General features: G+C 46.7%; 1 protein-coding gene across 1 annotated transcript; it reads left to right on the top strand.

Annotated features, from left to right (window-relative positions):
• Nucleotides 1-7,311: 7,311 nt before the first annotated feature.
• On the top strand, nucleotides 7,312-10,756 carry ADIRF (adipogenesis regulatory factor). The gene is made up of 3 exons (XM_014940409.1): nucleotides 7,312-7,475; nucleotides 9,104-9,166; nucleotides 10,211-10,756. Exons 1-3 carry the CDS (start codon nucleotides 7,415-7,417, stop codon nucleotides 10,315-10,317), a joined length of 231 nt encoding a protein of 76 aa, XP_014795895.1. The 5' UTR covers nucleotides 7,312-7,414; the 3' UTR covers nucleotides 10,318-10,756.
• The last annotated feature ends 11,531 nt before the right edge of the window (nucleotides 10,757-22,287 follow it).

The raw sequence follows: 22,287 nt of genomic DNA, 5'->3' as shown, positions 1-22,287 counted from the left end.
TCCAATATATGCATGCTCTTTTCTGATGTCCTGCAAAACATCTGCGGAACTTGCCAATTAAGCAGAGTAACTAAAATTGAGGCCAAGGTAAGGGGACGGAAAGGGCTGTGATGCTCGTGCCCGGCAGCAGGAGGCTGGAGCCTACTCTTAGTGCTCACTGGAGAGAGACGGATAAAAACCTCTCTGGTCCAGAGCTTTGCTTTATGGGGATACAAACAAGATGTTCTGCCAGCCAGAGGGAAAGAGGCACCGAGCACCCTCGCTAGCGGTGGCACGTGGGGGAGGCAGGGGTGGGCATCGGCCGGGCCAGGCTGTGACTCAAAGCAGGAGTGAACTTCTCCCTGGATGCCCATCTCTCAAGAGGGCTTCACCCCTTGTTCAAAAGGACTTAAGCTGGGAGAGAATTACAATTGCTGAGCTAAGAGCGCAGGGACGCTGCTCCATGGTAGAGCTGCTTGGGAGGGTGGCTTTGCAGTGCTCCACAGCGATCTGCTGTGCTACCACACCTTCTTCCCTGTGGGAAGGAAGGGATTTAACTGGTATTTACCCACCTAAAAACACTGCTCAACTGTTGCCTAACATATGGGCACTGACAGTGTCTGAATGTTTCATAAAGGTCTGCCTCTGGGCTTGCTGGCTTCTTGAGTCACCAAGCACCATGTTGTGCCTGGGATGGACGAGGGCTGGGCACCTCCCTGCCATAGCCCCTGCCCAGGTGTGGTGTAGTCCTGCCGCTGTCAGAGCTCAGAAGTGTGTTCATGCATCTGGCACGAGGCAATCACAAGCCTCAAAGCCAGCCATCAGGCCACGTGGTTTCCTCCCACGTGAGCATCCCGCATCAGGGAGCAGGAGCAGGGCAGCGCTGTGGCCGTGCAGTGGCTCGGTGAGACTCGGCTTCCTCTGTGTTCCGTGGTGGGTTTGGCAGTGTTAGTTTAATGGTTGGACTCAACGATCTTAAAGGTCCCTTCCAACCTAGATGATTCTATGATACCTCCCCTCGCTGCCCAAGACTGGACGCTACCCAGCCAGGGAGAGCAGAGGTGCCAGGCTGAGCCACCTTTAGCAGAGGTAAGGAAGGTGAACACTCATTTCTCCTGAAGTCAAAGGGTTTGTCATAAAAGAGACAGAAAATTACATATTAATTACTCAATTAAACTTTGTTGTATATTTGTTTGTTTCACTGCATGGAAAAGAAGTCTGTACTTTTAATGAGCATTCAGACAAGCATAACAAGAGGTGATGGAAGAAAACTGGAAAAAGAAGGGATGGAGGAGATGCATCAGCAAACACCCCTCAGGAGAAGGGATGCTTCTTGGCGAAGGATGCTTTCTTAAGGGAGATGCCAGGAATCCCCCTGCCCCAAGTAAAAGATGAAGGCAAGCATTAGCAATATCATTTTTTGCTGACAGGTCATGGTCCAGGCAATCAAGAATTTCTTTTACACATCTCACCCTGTGATTTACTTAAGTGGACCTTGTATGTGTGATACCTTTCTGACAGAAGCTGTTAATTTAATCCCACTGAGGAGACAGTGCTCAGTGCCAGGGGCAGCAGGGCCATAGTCCATCCCTGATGCTGTGACTCTGGGTGCTCACACTCAGAGCTCCACAATCCACCGAGCCAGGAGCAGCCGCTGCCAAATGTTGCCTCAACTTTGCCATACAAATGACCAACAAAATGCTGAAAAAACATGGGTTTTTTCCCCTTGTAACAGCAAAATTTACTTACCATGTAAAACTGCATTTAAGCTTTATTAAGTGATTTGTTCTGACGCAGTTCATACCCTTTGAGAACTCTCCCCCCCCCCCCATTACTTTTTAGCCAAGGGCTAAAGGGCACGCAGGGCCTGATTTTTCAAATATGTTTGTCTGGGATGCAGAAGAGAAAACAGTGGCTCTCTCTGGAATATCTCAATGTGCATTCCGCTAGTTTAAATGCAAATCAGGTAATAATACACTTCTTAAAATCCCACTTCATCTGAAAGTCCTATTTTCTTGTCTGCATAATGCGTGTCCTAAAACTGAACTCAAAGAGCACCTGATTAAAAACTGAAGGGCTGTTTTGTTGGTTTTTTTCAAGACTGTTCTCCATAAAATAGACACAATCACATATTCTCACCACTTTCAAACTTTTTTCTACATTGGAACATAGCTTGTTTCAACTGTTTCATAAATGCATTGCAACCCTACCAGATCACGAGAAGCTACTCCATACTGTTAATAGCATGCCAGAAAAAAAACCTCAGATTAAAGCTCAGCTTTCTAAATGTCAGATAAAACCCTGCCTGACTCTGCGCAGGTCTGTTTGTTAGCGGCGCTAAGTTTCTCTGTCAAGCTTTGGCCCTGCATTTTTTGAGTGGATTCCAGCCTGGGAGGGAAGCAAGCTTGGCAGCTCTGCTTCTCCACCTTTCCTCTCCCACGGAGCCCCAGGTGGGGTGGGCAGCACGGCCGTGGGCCAGAAGGGTAGAGCCGAGGCGCTTCTTCCTCTCAGCGTGCCTAGAAAAACATACAAGGCTCTCCTGTAGACCTCACACTTGGGTTACATCCCAGCTCACGTCCTTGGCTTTCCTAGCCACCCCTGGGATAGGACCTCTTATTTCCTTCCTTAGCCCTGTGCCAGATCTTAAGGTGGTGGTCAAGGCTTTCTCATCTTTTTACCCCTTATAGCTTAAAGATCAGATATTTTTTTTCTTTTCTTTCCTAATACTGAAGCTGCAGGGTATCATGAGACTCCACAAATATCCCAGTATTTAATCAAGTTTTAGTCTTCAGTGCTCCAGAAGGTGGCAGAAACCAGACACTTCACTTAGACGTTGCCTGAAGATTCAGAAACCAGAGGGTAAAGAAATCCATATATTCTGGCCTTATTTTGATCTCACGCTTTGAAGCAGAGCTGGCTGATGACTTCTGGAGAATGTCGCCACCCGTGTAAACGAAGAATCAGTTAGACCTATTTTTCTCCCAGAAAAAATATTTCTGTATTTAAAATGAAGGGCTAATTTAGCTTAATTAGAAGAGCTTTAGTTCGATACCTTAAATGACTAACCTATGACTTATGATAACAATATCTTTTTCTCAGCAAGGAATTCTATTTCTTAATGTAAACATCACATCCCTTCCATGCTAATATCCAGAGCTTTTAGCAGCTGTGGTGCTGAGCACTGCTCACTTCATTAACTTCAGCAACGCTCTGTGTAAAACTTTTCAGCCCAGGCACATCATTGCATTTACCTTCCTGATGGAAACAATACCCACATATAAATCTCAACCCTGGGGAAATTATAGCTAAACAAAACCCAAATAAATGTTAACACTTCCCATTTAATTAACCTCGTTTTCCCATTTTCATGTGTAAAACATGAGCTGCAGCTCTGATCAATTACTTCTCACCTCCATCAGGTGTTCATGTTACTGATATGTGAGAGGGTACTCAAAGATGCTGTAGAAGAGGAGGGAAAGGAAAGGAAACCAGAACAATTTCTAATTTCCCTGCAGTGCCCTAGGTTTAATTCAGAGCTATTTGGGCTGCATGTTTGGAGTTGCCAACTAGCTCCAGAGCCGTGGGACATGGAGCCCTTCTAGCACTTAGGGAATCAGTTTTTGGCTTTTTGAGAACGTGCATGATATGGAGAAAAAGCCCATAGAATCAGGCATGGGCTAAAGCTGAGACAAGTCCCTCGCTGGAGGTGAGCAGACAGTGCTGTTCGGGGTGGTGACACTTTTTCATGTCTTGGTCCTGGCCAAGCAATGTCAGTGATGTGCCCCAGTGTTACCAGGTGGAGCAACTTTTGGAATAGCCTCAAATTTCAGGAGCACCTCAGCATGTGGCTCTGCCTGCACAGCATGGTACCTACCCCAACTGGTGCTAACCAGGAGTTCTGTCTGCACTCTCAGCAAATACCGAGAGCTGAATGGAGCAAAAGTCCAAACTAACTTTCCACCTGTAGGTGGTTTGATTTGACCTTAGGACACACCAAATGATGCAATCAAGGACCAGGAAACCCATTCAGAAAGAAGCAATGCATGGGAGGAACAGGAGTAGAAACTGTAGAGGTACTGAGACGCTGGAGCTCTGGGTGATACTGTGGAGATGTCAGGAGACAAGGAGCACACAGGCTGTAGTGTTTTGGCATTTAACTTTCAAAATACTTTATAATCTCCTGCCCCACCCCTATCTTCTCTTGTCATGAGACAACATGGTTCGGAACTGACAATGGCAAAATGAACAATCCCACAATACTTGCCAGCCAGGTCCATCAAGTGATGGCTATATCCTCTCTGATGGTGGTGACAGACTATCAGAAAGCATACAAAAGAGTAAAAGCAAAGACTGGGATTAATGAGGAGGAACAGCTCTTGAAAAAGCCCATTTTTTCACCCAGATGTCCAGGATAGTGAAGACACGGCATTTCAGAAGACCACACATTTCAAAGCTGGCTTTCTGGAAAACATAGCCACTCATTTCCCAGGGACACCACAGGTGCATTGAACTCTGGCTGAAGTCACAGGAAAGGCTGATGCCCAGGTGGGGCATCCATGAGCTCAGACACTTCCCATGATACTTGTAGAAGGCCCATGGAAGCCCGTCAGGAGATAGACACAGTGAAATGTAAGTCAGATGACCCATGGCTTGGACCAGGACAGGAATGAAAACAAAGCCATATGGTTATTTCGCTTAGTTGATTGACCTATAATTAGAAATAAGTTACTATTTTATTTTTACTATTCCTTAAACAGTCTGTCTCAGGAAAAGCTTTCAACAATTTCTCTTGTGATATTATTCTCTTTAGAGGCCAAGAGAAGGTTAAATTCTTTTGAGAAACAGTTTTTTACAAAATCCAGGAATAGATCCTATCTACGTGAGTAGTTTCAATATTCATAACAGAACAAAATGAGAACTCAGGGATAAATTGCTGCAAATTTCTAAGCAGACGAAATTCAAATCCTCATTTTTGCTCAGGTCAATCATCCTTTTTATATCTGAGTGTTCTAATCTATATCTAACATCAGTTCAAAATGCCTTGTGTTAGCTTGAAAAAAGTAATGTTAACTCACAAAGTGAATGAAGATGATGCAATACATTCCTTTAATTTTCCGATGTGGTTTCATAACTACGAGAGCCACCTGATGCACGGACCATTTGTCCCTTCATATGAGACAAATACATACTATACCAAAGGTCCCTTTTCCCTCTACTCTGGGCTGCATTATAATGATCATGCCATGTCAGTTTGCTGGCCAAATGTAACTTGCTTTCTTCCCCCCCCTCTTTTTTTTTTGGTTGGAATCAGGATAATGGTACTAGTGCTAAGGATAAGATTACATTAGAGGAGTCACGCTGCTATGCTGACAGTGGTATAGGTTTTACTCATGAATTCGTGGTACTTAATATTTTGAGCAGGATGTAAAGCAAGCAGTGGCACAGATCAGACACCCACATTGAGTCCAAAGTGCCAAACAAAGCTTTCCACTTGGAAGAATTAGTATCTGGAGCTGGGATAATCAAGGCAGGCATCAGAGCAGAACTAATGAGTGATATTTACCTGAATTGCTTAGGAGTCTCTAAAATAGTGCAATAATGTGGTGTGTGTTTAATGCTTGGTGTAAGTGTGCATCAGTTTTAAATGTTCTCCCAAACTCCTGTCTTCCCAGTACCCCAGCAGGGCCCTCGAGCTGAAAATCCAGCCCTAGAGAAGAGCTGGGAGGGCAGCTGGAAGGTATTTGCCACTGGAGCCTGGGCACATCCTCTCTCCAGCCGTGGCAAGGTGCCTGGTGGGTGCTGGAAAACCTCCTCCTTGCTCTCACAAACACTCTGCACAAAGTTAATCGAGGCAGCAGCGGTCTGGCTAAGGGGGCTGAGAACTGCTGAAATTCGCTGGTTTGTTGTGGCTTTGTTGTTGCTAGGTTCTTGGGTTTGGGCAAGGAAGATAAGTAGGTCTATGTTAGTGGTTTTGTCCAAAAAATGCCAGAGCCCCAGAATATTGGGTGTCTTTTATCTGAGTTTTTGCAAATCCAAAGAAGAAAAGCATTCCAAAAAAGAAATCAGCAAGGAATTGAAAAAGATACCTGATGTGAATATATAATTAAAATGCTAATTGCCCTGTCGAGGGGGAAAGAGAATTGCTGTTTGAAATAATGAATGAGCGGTGCCAGCGGTGCAAAAGTTGAAAAGAGCTCTCTGAAACGACAGCCCGAACAGGAGCCGCAGAGGAATGCATTTAACCTTGTTTTCTGCTGCCCTTCCTCACTTGGGTACTAATGAAGTACTAAACTTACGAGCACTGTCACTTCCCACCCTAGTTTATTCGCAGCATCTTGTTCTCATGCCCATTTCTCAACAAAAAAGCTTTCCTCAGGAAGATGAATATGGGTATGAGCGTGAACATCTGAACCGAGGTGCTTTGTACCCTGGAAAATGGCGCTGGGGAATCCGAGCCCCTCAAAGCCAGGGAGCCTTTTTGCCCCCGACTCTGCCCTTAATTCATTTGTACAAAGTTTCTTCGTACTGACCATTGGTGGCAGAAAACATAAATTGTAAAGGCTAATGGAAACCTGTGAAATGCCAGAGGTTAAAGCCAGGAACTTTTATTAACATAGTGATGCTAGGTAAGGAAATTATTTTAAATATTTCTATAGTAACAAAACCAAAAATACAAAGCCACACTTGGAAGAGGTGTTTTTTCTAACAGCTTCTTTTTATCCTTTCCCCTGAGAATTGCCTGTGCTGGCCACAGGTTACCTGCCTGACCCAGTCCTTCAGTGACACTGGACCTTTGCAAACCGACTTGAGCAGGAAACTGGAAAGATGACGAGATTTGCAGTTTCTTATAAAAATACATGTAAATGACAACTCTCCCCATCTCACAGTATCCCACCTGAAAAGAAAAAAGGATTGTGATTAAAAGTGTTAAAAACTGAAAGAATTTTGGGCTGGTTTCTGTTCTCAGGAAGTTCAGTTTAGGAGATGAAGGAAGGAGGAAGAAGCCAGCCCGGCGGGGATGAAAGCTGGCCATGCCCAGGCACCACCAGCCCAGTAGTTTTCCAGCACCCTTTACAAAACTCAGTTCAGTGGTTTTTCTGTCTGTTATGGTGGAACAGGTTTTCTTGTGGTTTTGATTTAAAAAAAAAACAAAACTTATAAACAAAGACAGTGTGATGAAGCAGAAATCTCTACCTGGGCACACCCTCTCACTGGGGAGGGTAAATAAATGGCATTTCTGTGTGTATTTTCAGCTCTCATTCCTCACATTCAAACTCCACCCATTGTACCAATCATCCCCAAAACTATCAGCAGGTCTCCTGGCACACATATAAAACCGGGACAGGTCAGGACAGCTCTCACATAGTGGGCTATACATTGCCTGGTGCTTAATTTTATTGAAGCTGAGGAGCTCTAACAGGTGTCAGAAGCCACGATGTCGGGTAAAAGTCTCCAGGGACTGAAGGAACAGGCTGGAGGTGCAGCAAAAGATGCTGGTAAGTTTAAATATCTTTGTACAGTTGTGGGGGGGCTTAGCTTCTGCTTTTGCTTACAGAAACCACCATCTGTAGTTACACTACTAGCTCCATCAGTGCTAGCAGGACATACCTTTTCCTTTTCTTTCAATTCCTGGGGCCAAGCTTTGGCCATCGCCTAGAGAAGGCCCCGGGCTTGCCACAGCTCTCGGCTCAGCATGGGCAACCACCTCCACCCACCCACAGCTCCCTCACCAGCTGCTGAGCATCGTCCAACCCTTATCGCTCTCCAAACTTAGTGTTTTCAGAGCAGTAAAGCCTGTCTTTGTAGCAATAACCTTTTGTATCTAGCATTTACATTGCTCAGCGTGGTTCTTTCTCATGTTCTGCAGAGTTTTTTTTAACTGCTCTCCTTTCAGGAAGTTGGGCTTAAACTTTGATTAATGTTTGCTACTTGGCCTGACTATCAGTGCCTTCTGGTAATAACTGTATTGATTGCAATGGACTGTTTGTAATAAGTAGTACAAAGATGTTTCTGTTGTACTCTTCCCCAGCAGCGATCACCAGACTTTGCAGGGTTTAAGAGAATCTCTGCACACATTTCCATCATAATTATGCCCAAATTGTAGGGCCCAAATTGTAGGGCTAAGCTCTGTATCATTACCGCTGTGCATTGGAAACCAGCTTTTCAATGCAAAATGTGATAGCTTTGCTTTTAAATGAAAAATTCCAATGTGTGCAGCTTACACTAGCATTTTATAGCATATTCCTTACAGTGTTTGCATGACAGTCATTCTAGCAAGTTATAATTTGTATCAGTCCTGGATTCTGATCCTGCAAATGCTTTGTTTAATAGCTGAAATACGTGAATAACTGCACTGACTTACAGAAAGATTCCATACACCTGGGAACAAATGTATGGTAGACCTAGAAACACCACAGTACATCTTTCTGAGAAACAGAATACTCCTTGCTACATCCTGAATATAGTCGTGCCATTGAGGGGTCACTTCTAGCAAAAGTGATAGGATGGCTTTCACTCTTTCATAAACCATCAGACATCTTACAAATACATGGCATCTCACTTTTTTAGTGGTTTATAGTCTGGGGTTGATCTGTTATGTCCCTCGCTTCTGCTCCTCTTCTTCCCCAATTTATATCTTATTTGTAAAATCTCCCTTTTCCTGTCCTGCTCTGTTTAATGTGTTTGCTTCCATTTTGGAGAAGGCACTTCTCCCAAACAGCCTGCAATGAAAATGTATGCTAAATGGCCAAGCTCCTCCAAGCAGAACACACTAGAAAAATCAATAAAAGCAAGTGTGGTGTAAATTAAGCAACTTGCAGCTAAATGTCATCATTCCAACTCGCTGCTAATCTTTGCTTCTTTATCTCGTTTTATCTTCTCATCTGTCACCCATTTGCTCAGCTGACCGTAGGGAGTAGGTGAAGGCTAATCTCATAGCAAACTGCTCTGGCAGCACGTGTGGTTCTGGGGGTGCCCAGAGCAAAGCACACAGCCTCTGCCTGCTCTGGCCAGGGGCATAACCTTCCATGGACATGCAGGAAAGACGATTGAGATAGGAAATTCCCATAAGCATTAAGTGTGAACAGCTGGAAATGAATGTATTTTTTTTTTTCCTTGATTACAGCAAACACGTTGGGACAGGCTACTCAGGATGCAGTCAACCAAATTACAGATGCAAGCCAGAAAGGTAGGAGAAATGAGGTGCAAATCAAGAAGCCATGGGGCAGCTCAAGACAAGCCAGCAGCAAGCAGTGCTCATTCCCCCTCCGTCCTGCGGGAGCCCTCAGCCTGAAAGCCCTTAGTTTCAGTGACAATTTTTAGCCTTTTGCAAATCTCATGGGAAAGGATTTTAGGATCTGTTGCTTAGTAGCTCTGTATGTTTACTGGCCAATGCACCATGGCAGCTGACACCCCCATCGCCACCGAGTCTCATGCAGATTTTGGCTTCCTTTGTAGAAAACTTGCAGGAACAGCGTGGAGAGAACTTTGCTCTTCTCTCTTGAGGACTGAGTAACCCTGTTATCCACCTTACCTCTCCAGCTCAGAGGGCAGGGGTCTGCCCAGGTCCAGCCCCCGGCCAACCCCCAGCACCTGCTGAGGCAGCAGCTGGGGTCGAACATTAATAGTCCTGCAGATGGAAAGGTGCCATCAGGAAAGTGCTGGTGTCTCATTTCTGACGATTGGAAGGAAGTTAAACTAAAAACTAAGCTTAGTTCTCACTTCATTTTAATAATTTTCTAAGAATGAGGGGAGAATTAGCAACTTTAGGGTCTAAAATGTTTAGTGAAAGCCAAAATGCATTGACAGTATCTCCTTAGAGCAAATACCCTCTGTAGCTCCATGATGCGATGAGAAGGAAGTGCTTGGGCACTTGTCCCAAACACCCCAGTATTCACAGCACTTCTTACCCCAAAACACCCTCCTCCATCAAGCAGGCCACACGTACACCAAAATCGATCTATTCCAGCTTTGTCCCATCATTCATCTCGTGCTGCTTCAGCTCAGCACCCAAAACTTCAGTGACCACTCCGATTTGGCAATGCCTTACAGCCCGTCCCAAATGCATCCTGCTGAACCCAACCATAGCCAGCTGTGGAGAATCTTCTTTTTTAATGATATATCCCTATATTTTTATAGTCTGATCATTTTCACACTTCTCCCTTCCATCATAAATATTAAACCATGTTGCATTTTTCCAGCTTTTTGCTTATTTTTTTCCCCTCTCTTGCAGCTATTGACAAGGCTTCCAAGACGGCGCAAGATGGGGTAGAGAAAGCAACCGGACAAGCTGCAGAAGCATTGTCTGGCCTTGGGAAAAAATGTGGATTTAAGAAATGATGCTAATTTAGGCAAGCAGTATTGCATATAAAAAAATATCTCTTTGGTCTGCAATTCCCTACTGCTTTGTGTGGAAAAAAAAAAAAGCTATTTAAGATCCGGATAATTTCTCTGTCTCCAAATACAAAATTTTAAGGCAGAAGACACCCTTCCCCCATCCTTCATATAGGAAAAATACATCTTTTAGCACATCTTGTAACATCTGTTACATGGCTCATAAGGCTTCAGCAATGCTATTGCCCTGCTCTTACAACAGTGCTATGATTATTGCCACATTTGCTGAGTATGTTTCCAAAGCCAGCGAAGCAGTTCATGCTCCAGGACACCAGAATGTTCGTGTGATGAAACCAACTTTCCTTCCAGTAATCAGAAGCTAAGCTGGGGTTATATTTCATGTCAGCTGTTCGTTTGTTCCCATTTGCTGTATTTTCAGATTAAGATAAATAAAAGGTATTGTAGGATTTCCACCACCCAGAAGTACATCACCTTTTTATGTACTCTTGTTATTTTTTTGAGCTTTCGGAGAAGAATCACATAAAGTCTCTTCTTCCTTTTTGATTCAACACCCTGTGAGGTCAGTGGGCATCCTGTAAGGGAGGTGAGTACTGAGCATTGGGCAGGTTGGCAGACAGACGTAGGGAAACCAACAGCCCCATGCCACAGAGTGGTCTCTGGGAGTGAACAGGAGTTTTGCTGCCCACCCTCTCACCCTTCCTCTCCTACGTCTGCTGCCAGCCTAGATATCTTGCTATGCACAACACATCTCTGTCAAATCTCACAGAGGGAAAAAACAAAATGGGATGCTTTATCCCGGAGGCAATGGTGCTCAGGGATGGAGCTGACAAGAGAGAGGCAAGTGGGCAATCCTCTCGCCTAGGAGATGGAAATATTTATTTTAGATTGCTGCTTGCTGGGCAATCAGAGGCGGCTGCAGCCAGACAGGATGCCCACTTAGTGCTGCCTCTGTCAACACAAGCCACTAATACCCACTTATTCACAGTAAGTGCTCTTGCTTTGGCCTCCGGGTCGTTCTCATTGCTAGGCAATATTTTCTTTCTTTTCCCTCTTTCTTATTTTTTATTATTTTCCTCCTGGTTTGAAGCCTTACCAGCCCGATTTCAGTAAGAAGCTAGTCCTGACCCTGCTAAAGAAAACAAAGAATAGCCAAAAGCATCTGGATTTAATTAAATGGGGTAATCCAGGCCAGCTTGAGATACTGCTGGCTCTCACCTGTTGACAGAAGAGCCATGATTGACCAGGGGGTTCTGCAAGCAGAGCTTTGGGAGTGCAGTCCTAGGAGAGACTGTCTCACCGCTGAACCCAAAGACCTGCAATCTGCACCAGGATGGCATGGACTGGAAAGCCTTTAGAGGATCCTATAAGTAATAGACCATCTGTGAGTAAACATAGTCCAGGGCTGTGCACAGAGTGTCCCAATGCAATGTCCCCTGTCATTTTAAGCTTTAAAAGCCTAAATATTTACCCAAGTACAAGCTCACAGAAAAAGCATTAGACTATTGCACTCTCAGTTACTGGGCAACCCTCAATAGTACTTAATTATTTAGTACTTTCCATGGTTACCTCCCTGATGGTGAAATCTACAGAGAATGAGCCCTTTAAGTTTGGTATTTCAGACACCAGTGCTGCGTTTGTGGGTGATAGTGGTCCATACACCACTCTCCATCACACCTGTTTTTTTTTTTTTCTGCAAGCCATTTCCTAGTTCATAATACAAAAAAAAAAAAAAAAAAAAAAAAAAAGAAAATTTTTTTTTTTTTTTTTTTTTTTTTCCATTTTTGATTAAAAAAAAAAAAAAAAAAAAAAAAAAAAAAAAAAAGGAACAGTTGTGGGGTTGTTGCCAGTAAAACCTGTTATCTCCTTACATGACTGGTTCTATTCCTGCTGCTTTATGCGTGAGGAATGTAGCCCTGACTCCTGGCGTGTGGTTTTTATGTTTTTTTATTCCAACCACAGAGGACATCTTCAGTGTAACTACACCAGTTGTAGCTGCTCTGGCCCAGTGTTGGCAGCAGCACTGGTAGAGGCTGGACTGGCTGGCTGGAGGGACCACTGCAGGTCATCCACTGGATCAAGAGTGGAGAAGCACCTTTCTCCATGTGGTCAAGGAGCTCTAGGAGACAGCTCCTGACTCCTGCTCCCCTGCACAGGGATGCCCTTGCTATTTCAGCATGGATCCCAGGAGCCTGGTGAGAGGATTTCACATCTCTTTTGTCCTGAGGGTGCATGCTGTGCCACAGGCACCCGTGAGTCTGAGTCACTTGCTGGCAAGTGGTTCTAGGTCTAAATTTTAGAGCTTTGCTCCACAAACAAGGTCACTGCCTTATTCACAGTGCTCTTTGGCCTTAGAGTATTTGGGGCCATCCCGCCCTCGTGCATCACACGGGGAGCTGTGTCCCAACCCAACCGTACCTTCCCATCACACCTGAGAGCTCCAAGTGTTGTGTAAAAGCAAACCAGGCATCCCAAAAGCTCCTACCAGTTCATGTGCCATCAGCCCTAGAGACAGGTGAAGTTACCTAACACCTGAGTTCTCAAATTTCCTAAAATTTGCTTCTGGGTGTGCCCGTAGCTGCCTGAGCCGTGAAATGCTGAGCGAAGGGGATTCATGTGCCAGCCTGACCAGGCTGCCCAGCATGAGCACCACCTGCCCCATGCCCTGGTCAATGCCCTGGAGACCTTCCTGGGAGGTGGGACGTCTCCCTTTCGCATCTCAGGGGGCACAGGTTTTACCACACTGCTCAAAACCCATCTTCAGCTCCTTCCTTTGCCCAAGAAAGCATGAATCCTCACCTCAGGTGAATGCTTTGATAATGGTCTATGGATTACCAACGATCCAGCTTTTCTGAAACCTGTCTTTTCAGCCGTAGTTTCCCGTCATGTGACAAAATGCAAAGGTGATTTTTTTTTTCTAATTCCCCGCCATCTCTACCCCAGCCCGGTGCCATTTCCCAGGCTCCCGTGCAGTTTCCAGCCCCGGAGCTCAGCTCACCTCCCTGCCAGCACCGCAGAGCTCCAAGCCTCGCTGGCCTGCGTGAGGATTTGCATGAAGCTATTTTCATTTTGCTCACAAGCCCTGCCTTAACAGATGCTTCTCCTGCTTCGTGTCAGCCCCTCGGCTGCTGCCAGTACCGCAGCAGTGCACATGGACCCCCCCACCACACACACAAGTGATGCTTGTTTAGTTCCCCTTTTGCCCTCAGGTAAGAAATTATCAGGAATTTCATGCAGACAACTCCGTTTTGTAAGTAGCTACTTCTTCCCATTTCATACCAGTTCACATATATATTTTTTTACTCCTTTCTTTGCCACTCCCAGACCCAGCACAGGCAACCGGGAGCACCCTTTGAGCATTTCTAGCCCTCGGGGTTAATTTTAGAAGCCGGGAGAGCAGAGCCAGTGTAAAAGCTGGGCAGCAGAGCGCAGGACTGCTGGGCACTTTCTCACTGCTCTTCTGTTGGCCTTGGCATGAGCAGCCCCCCAGGACCTGTCTGCACCAGCTCAAGCTTCCCCCAGGTCCCACTCTCAGGCTTGGTGGCTCTGGCTGCCATTTCCCACGCCTAACTTAGGCAGCATTTATGAAATCCAGAAATACATCCTCCTTTCTCCTTTAGGACTAACCCTCTGCCTTTTTACCCTTTTTTCCCAAGTCCCCCTTTTTGCGGTTAATCAGGTTCTCACCCCATGTCCCCGACCCCAGACCCCACAGGCTCCTCTTGGCCCTCTGTGGGCTGGGGGGCTTTCCTGGCCCCAGGGCTGAGTGAAGGGACACGGGTGACTGCTGCAGGAGGCCAGCGGGTGCCAGGAAGGAGCTGTAGCCAAGGCCATGCCAGGGCTCATGGAGCAGGAGTGGAGGAATGGCCGGCTGCTTCCTGAGGACACCATGGAGAAACCTCTCACCATGAGAGGGGGCAGCCTATCTGTAGGAAGAAACTCGCCTTCTGAAATGACAGAACAAGGGGTAACGGTTTTAAATTGGAAGAGGGGAGATTTAGATTAGATACCAGAAAGAAATTCTTTACAGTGAGGGTGGTGAGGCACTGGAACACGTTGCCCAGAGAAGCTGTGGATGCCCCATCCCTGGAAGTGTTCAAGGCCAGGCTGGATGGGGCTTTGAGCGACCTGCTGTGGTGGGAGGTGTCCCTGCCCATGGCAGGGGGGTTGGAACTCAATGATCCTTAAGGTCCCTTCCAACCCAAACCATTCTATGACGTTATGAAATAAACGTGAAGTTGGATAAGCTGCTGCTGCGTTGGATGCTGTTCTCCATAAGCCGCTGGTCCCTGCTGGGGGTGAGGCAGCGGCGCTGGCTGCTCCCCCTGACAGCGTCATGCCATCACACCCTGACTCAAAAAATCCCAGATGCCTCCCTGCCACCCTCCAGCCCCTCTCCTTCCCGTGGGGCAGCAGCAGCAATCGGCAGGAACGGGGCAGGTGGCTCGGAGCACCCCGGCAGGTCACGGGTGGCAATGTTTGACACGGGTATGTCCACTCTCCACACTGTTCTCCTCATGCTCCCAGGCAACCATGACTGCGGGGTTAAGGATGTTGGAGGGCATATCCCAGTCGCTCCCTGGAGTCTCCGGACAAGAATGGATCTATTGTCTGTCATGTTGTCCAGCTTCTTTTTGGAGCTGCCAGCACTGTCTGCTCCCAGAGCCCGTGGCGGCAGCGAGTTCACTGGGGTTGGCTACCCACGGGACCAAAGCAACCTTCCTTTCATGTTTTAAATTCCTCTCCTACCAATTGCTCAGATTGAAACCTTCACTTGAAATCTGGCAAGGTTTGGCACCTAAAGGGCCCTGCTGCAGGCAGGGATGGCCTGGGGCGGGGGAGCCCATCCCCATATCCCACCGGCACCTGGGCCAGGGCTGCTCAGCTGTGCTGGGGAGGCTATAAAGGGGCTGTGGGAGGGGACACCTGGGGAGATCCTGGCTGCAGATCATGGTGGGCAGGTAGGAGTGAGGCATGTGAGGTGGCTGGGCACTTTGTGGGGAGACAGGACGTTGGTGGCACATTGCGTGGGTGGCGTGGTCGCTGTGACGTGGTCGCTGTGGCTTTGACTTCTGCTCCCACCCTGTGTGGGGAGGCTGAGATGGCCCTGAGTGGTGGGGCTCAGCCAGGCTGGGGTTTGGGTGCCCCACAGCTTGTGGCAAAGGATGCCAGGTTTTGTCTCTCTGTGTTTGCCCGTGCTGGCTGGCGGCTGGGCTCAGGACACGTATCTGCTTGTGCCTTGGCAGCTTTAATCCCTGTTTTTGCAAGCTGTGCTGGCACTGCTGGCTCTGAGCAGCGGTCCTGGGCACGGGGAGGGGTGCCAGCTGCAGGGACCTGTCGGTGCATGGGGATGAGCCCTGCCGAGGTGGTGGGAGCTGAGGCCCCACTCTCGTTAGCCCCTGTGCACTAACGAGCAAAGTTCACTGTGCTGTGTGGCTGTGCTGGGGGTGGCTGAGGGAGGAGAGGAGAAGTAGCAGCAGCTGGTGCTGTGGGAAGCCCTGGTGTCACTGAATGCAATCAAATCTTGGTTTAAACGTGTTATGTGGTGAAAATCCTGGTGCCTGCGGAGAACTGCACCTCTTCACTGCTCTTCTATGGTGTTAGTCTATGTGCAGTAACAGAAAATAGGTCCTCTTCTTATTTGAAAACTGTGGCGTGTTTTAATGCTGAATGTTTTTACTCCTGTGAGGCAAGCATCACCTTCACCTCTTTGTGGCGAATGTTGTAACGGCACGTACTCTCTCTAGCATTACAATTCAGTATGTACCTGCAGTGCGTCGGTGTAATATAATTAGGATTGTACCTGTAATTTTATTTCTACACTTATGTTCACTGGGAATTCAAAGCACCTGTGCTGATGCTGCACCCGTCTGCTCTCGTGGAAGTTGCTCATGAGCTAGTGATGGTGTGGCTTTTGAAAAAAAGAGTTGTTTGCAGTACCGGAGCGTGGGAGAGAAGGCACTGCCCTTCACTTTGCAGTTAGGATGGGATGCAGGGGGGTATTTCTAATGGCACTTTGTAATGTAAACAGTCACCTCGCCAAACACACCAGCCTGTCGCTGACTCTGAGCCTCGCTGTCTTCACACATCTCTCCCTGCCAGTAACTGCAGCACAAGCCAGGCAGGACTAGGAAACTGCTGTTTCCTGCAAGCAAGGCCAGCCGTGGGTAATTGAGGATGTTACAGGGAACAATGGGTGCATTTTACCACTCTGCTGTCGTGCAATGAATTTCCACGGGTCAAATGCTGCTCTGAGTTATCTGAAATATTTCAGTTTTTTTTTTCTGCATTGTGGGTCAGTTCTGAACTTTGTCAACAGCCCTTGACTTGACGTCAAGGAAGACATTAATTTAAAACCAAAATTATTACTTTCCTTTTGGCTTATTTTGGTAGAATTTGCTTTTTGGGTATGGTGAGTAATCCTTTCCCTGCTGTCACAAGACCAAATGATGTGGAGAAGCCCCTCCCCATCCCCAGAAACCCCTCCACATCACATTTAACTGACATAAAGTAAAACTTTGTGGTGAATAAGAAACTGCAATGGTTGGAAGAGAATTTTTGCTGTAATGCTAGAAGGGACATTGCAGAGGAACTGTTGTTCATGAAGTGACATGTCTGGGATTAGGAGAGGCATTCCTGGCCTGGGGGACAAGGTGGCAGCTCAACTTTTTTGTAGAGTGTTTAACTATTAGAAAACAACCCTACCTGTAACTTCTGTGCTGTTCTGGTGAAAAGGCTGGACAATCTCTTGGCAGAAGCAGCTCTTCACCTGCCTGCTGAGGTGGAGAGAGCCTGGTGTCGGGGCTCAGTGCTGCCCAGCCCTAGGTTTGGGGAGAGGCTGTGGGGCTGTACCCCACCAGCCCTGGGGGCTGCACTGGGTCCTGCTGGTGTTTGCTGTGGGGACACAAAGGAAGGGACCAAACATCTTCTCTTCACTCTCCTGAGCCAGACATTGGAAGCAAGGGGTTAAAGCATGAATTATGACACACCACAAAACTATTAGCTCCGTCTAACACAACAAAGATTTCACCAGATACTTTAAAAAGCAGGGTTAGCTCCTCCCGTTTCTTTTTAAGTCCCACTGGGGAGAGGGAAAAAAAAAAATGTGGGTAAGAATAATCTGAAACTGGATGCTTTTCTATGTAAGGTTTTGAAATGCCAAAGTTGATTTAAGCAATTCTGCAGCGGAGTGCTCTGTGATGGGATGTTTTCCTGCCCGGTCCGTGCCGGGCTGTGCCCGCCTGCATCTTCCCCCCCGGGCAGCCTTTGGTGGGGGCAGCGGGGGCACGCAGGCTGTTTACCAACTCCTCGACATGGAAAAACAAAGCCCTCATTCCTGGGCCATGGAAAACTTCTGCCGATTACTCCACGCCCTCTCTCTGGGGAGGAAAACATAACAAACACTAATGTCTCTTCACCCTTTTATGCCTCGTGTATTAATCACCCGACAAGGGCTCATGGCTTTCCCTGTTCCAGTTTGCATCTGCCCCGTAACTACTGGGAGGAGTCCTGCTTTGTCTATAAAAAGCTGCCCTTTGCCAAACACTGTAACAGAACCCAATTTAGAGATTCAGTGGCCCATCCTCTGCGGGGAGAGAGCACCCAGCGCAGCCATGTTCGGGATGGGGAAGAAGCTGGCCGAGGAAGCCACGCAACAAGCTGAAAGCGCCGTGCAGGCCGCAGGTAAATACAAATCCCTGCTTCCCCTCCTCCTGTTCCTTGGATGCTAAAGCATCTGCCCTGCTCCCACCCCTGCAGCCGGCAGCAAATCTCTCTCTTTAGGCATGAGCTCTATAGGTCCTGTTCCTCAAGGGCACGGTCAGAACGTCCTGTCATCTCCAAACCTTCTAACGCCATAGAAAGAGAAGGACTGGTATTAACTACTGCTTTCCAACAGCTTCTCCCACCCTGGCTTTTACTGCGTGGGTGTCCAGACTGAGGAGAGGGCAGTGGGAAGCTGGGAGAGGAGGCAAGGCTGCTTGTTTAGGGCTTTGCTTCCTGACACAAACAGCCAGGAACAAATACGAGTTCCGCCGCAGCAGGGTGGATGAATTTCCTGAAACTGCAAGGTCTCGAGGTCTCTGATCCCCTCAGTGCTGCACAAATACACGCAGTTAACTCAGCTCTGCCTCACCCTGCCGAGAGCATGAGTGGTGGTGTGGGGGCTGAGGGCACCTGAGCCAAGGTCACTCCGACAGAGGCTTCCTGAACGGGCCCTGAATTTAAATACTGTGCCACTTAAAACTGCACCAACATGGGCTCATCTGACACAAGCAGAGACCCGCACTGGTGCGATTCCTGGAGTGTTTGTGCTTAGTGTATGAGACATGAGCAGTGGAGACTGTTTCATGTTTGTTTATGTGACATTTAGGTAAACAGATATTTTGTCTGTGACTTCAAGGGCAGCAGAAATATTACTTGCAGGTAGTGTGCCCAATGAAGCAGGTGGAAAGCCTGCTAATTCGTTATCCTCTGTCTGGGGTTCAGTTTGCTAAGAAGATGAAAGGTGCCTAATCCCAGACCCACTGCCCCCTTTTCCAAAGCTGATTCTTAAATCAACTATTTTTATACTGAAGTATGAAGAGAAACACCAGTTCATGGGCGAGTGGAGAGTAACCATAATTTCTTTGTTTTAAAATGAAGACATCTTCATTTTGCTTTTGCTGTACAGCAGCCCTAGAAATGCAGATTTCTTGGAGGTTTTTTGATGTTCCTAATTTTTTTTTTTAACTTTGTGGAGGCATTATCTGTGGCTTCCTATGCTAGAAGACTGATGTGGATGTTTTAGAAGCAGTATTTGTCATCTTAAAGGAGCTGAGTAGTAATCTTAATGTTCAGCTGATTGAACTAAGTGTTTAGGAGTCAACAAACTCTTAAGAGCAAGGATTTTAAAGAGGAGCAGCCGTCCTTCCCCTTCTATGCCAAGCACTTGAAGCTGAACCATTTCTTCAGACCCCAACAGTGTCTGAGGGGCCTGGAGTTCAGGCCCTGTGCCTGAACCCCACACCTCTGCCCAGCCAGTCCTGTGTCACAGCACAGCTTTTCCAGCTGCAGTTGGAACCTGGAACACCACCAGGAGCTCCCAGGCGTTGGCCTGACTTTGGCCACTTAATTCTGTGCCATCAGCACGTACCTTGATGACGGGCAGCAAATACACGGCGTGTGATGCTGAACTCGTGTTGCATCAGTGTCAGTACCGCACCCACCCTGGGGGGACTGGAGATAGAGGTACCTTCCTAATCCCCATTTAAATGAAAACAAAGAGGAGTTTTTATGCTACTATCCAACTGGTGGCTGTACCAGTTAATTACCTCATCTCTGGACTACTTACGTTGTGCCTGTACGTTCCCTGAGGGCGCAGTCCCATGAGCCATCACCAAGTGCAGGGTGGCACAACTGGGCTTTGGAACTATCTAAAATTAGCTCCTACCCCGCGGCTCCTGAAAGGAGCCACAGACTCAGCGGTGACCCAAGACTGCTATGGGAAGCATTTTCCTTAGCTGTGCCTTCTAAGCAGCGTACAGCATTCACCGGTTAGGAAATTGCAGCAAAAGATGATGCATGATGATAATTAGCACATCTTCTGAGCATTAGAAAGTGTCCTACAAACCCAAGGTGAAATAGGCTACTGGTTTTTACAAGACACTTAATGACTCATGCTGTTGCAAAGCCAGTTGATCCAAACTTGGAGACCTTTGAAGTTTTGGACACTCCCAGTCCACTTAAATATCCTTCCTTACCTCAGCACTTCTCCCTCAAGCAATGTCCATGAGGAATCGGGCTTGCTCGGTCAGCACCCTCACCTGTAGCGTCTGTTGTGCAGAACACATCAATGTTCGGGGTTGGTTTTTTTGTTTTGTTTTTTTAAAGGTAGTATTTGGAGCCAGGGAGAATAAGACAAATCCACGTTCAACTGACGGCCATTTGCCCCAAACTTTTATTTGACTTCTGTGAGCAAGACTTCCCTGATCATAACTATTAGAAGCTGATCACCCAAATATTTATCCCTGTTTTGTAGGCTGCAGTTCCTCCACTTTAAGACGATACTTTCTCTTGCTCTTTGTGTCTCAATAAGTCTCCTCTAGTGAACATTTTCATGCCTTTAGAACTAGTCCGATTTCTTACAGAATACAATTTTCTCTAGCTACACGAGAAGTACGAGACAGCACAGTAAGCTCTGATGTTCTGCCCTCTCAGGGAGACACTTGAAGGCAGCTTCATGCAGTCAGGGGGAGAATCTTTACCAGCCAAGCTTCCCAAGCCTGCTCTCAGCAGATCCTAGCCAGGCTGAGTAAAAGGAAGGTTTCATTGCACCCAATTCTCTACTAGGGTTTGTTTCCTGACCCTGGAGGTGGCACAGATTTTAACTTCCATAATCTTCATCTGTACCAAGACACACAATACGGTGGGGAACTACAGCCAGCTTCCTAACAGCACCTCTCTCCCACTAGGCCAGGGTGCCCATCCTTCTAGAACAATTTTCCATCTTCTAGCTCTGAAACATTTAGCAAACCCTCTAAAATGTGATTACTGAGTTTATGGGAAAGGTAATGACTGCTTGATTTACACTTGTTTCTCTCCCTCTTGCAGTTAGCACGGTGGGCCAGACTGTGCAGCAGGCAGCGGAACAGGCCAAGGATGCTGGTCAGAAAGGTACGGTAATGTTTCTGTTTATTTTAATGACAACATGTCAGTGAAATCCCAGATAGATCCCCCAACCCTGCCTTGCCCCTTTCCCATGCAGTGATGCTACAGTTACCTTTGTTTTTCTGTTTTAAAAGCTCTTGATGAAGTCTACAAAATTGCTGAAACCGGTGAAAAAGCTGTGAAAAATGTAGCGAATCAAGCAACTTCGTGGGGCAAAAGCTTTGGACAATGAAGACAAAAATGAAACGGCACTGAAATTTTTGTAAACAAGTTTCTAATACATGTACTTATAAATAAAGATAATACTTATACTCCACCTGGCTTGCATGTGTTCCTTAGGAATCCTTCTCTTACACATATTTAAAAAACCCAAACAAACACACATTTACGATCCCTGGTCTAATTACCCCCCAGAGCAGGCAGCTAAAGCTCTGCTATGCCATTAATGCAGACAAAAGCAGTTTTGTTGAGGTTTTTTTTTTTTATGAGCTAAGGGATGGAGCACAATGTAAAGTCAAGGACTTGAGATTTGGTCCCTGTCCCATTTTGTCACTGAGTCAGTTGTGACTGCGTGTGTGTGAGTTGCACAAGCTGAGGAGCTGAACTGCCATTACAAGGTGAGTACCTGTGTGTCTGTGATTCTGCTCCTATGTCTGGTCTTAACTGTAAAATTGCAATTAGATACTGTGCTGATGAAGACTCAAGTGTGTTTAAAGGTATACACATAACCACTGTGATACTCAAACTAATGCTAAGAGCAGAACAAGGCATCACTGCCAGCAGAGCCCGTAGCTCTTGGCTGGATTGCTGCACGCTGCCTGAGCTGGATACAGCTGGTACAGCTTCAACAGCTCTGCATAGCAAAGCACTGATGTGTGGTGCCACACGCAGTATGGCAATGGAATCATTTACCGTGCTTGCAGGGCTCCTGTCAAACACACAGATGGACAGTAATTAAGCAGGAGCTGGAAAAATGAAAACTGACCACGTCTGGGCTGTGAAAACACAAAACCAAAACAAAAAATCCCACACACGCATGAGAAGGGAAGAAATGACTTGCTACTGCAATGACTAATGGATCTGACATTACAGATTCACCAATTACTGACAGTATTTTAAAGGTCACTTACTTGGCATCTTGAAACCACAGTAAGAATTACCATCGCTCCAGTGCTTCTTCCTGACGTGACAGTTGCCATCAATGAATGCAGACGTAGGTCTGAGTTCTGTGCTGGGATGAAAAATGATTGTTCTTCTTGCTCCTCTGTATTATAGAGATATTTTTGCGTTTAGTAGTTTACAGGAGGCATG

This window comes from Calidris pugnax, unplaced genomic scaffold, assembly GCF_001431845.1.
Source record: "Calidris pugnax isolate Ruff unplaced genomic scaffold, ASM143184v1 scaffold39, whole genome shotgun sequence".
Lineage (NCBI taxonomy): Eukaryota > Metazoa > Chordata > Aves > Charadriiformes > Scolopacidae > Calidris > Calidris pugnax.
Note: the sequence above shows the minus strand (reverse complement) of the source record. Positions and strands in the feature narration are given on the sequence as shown.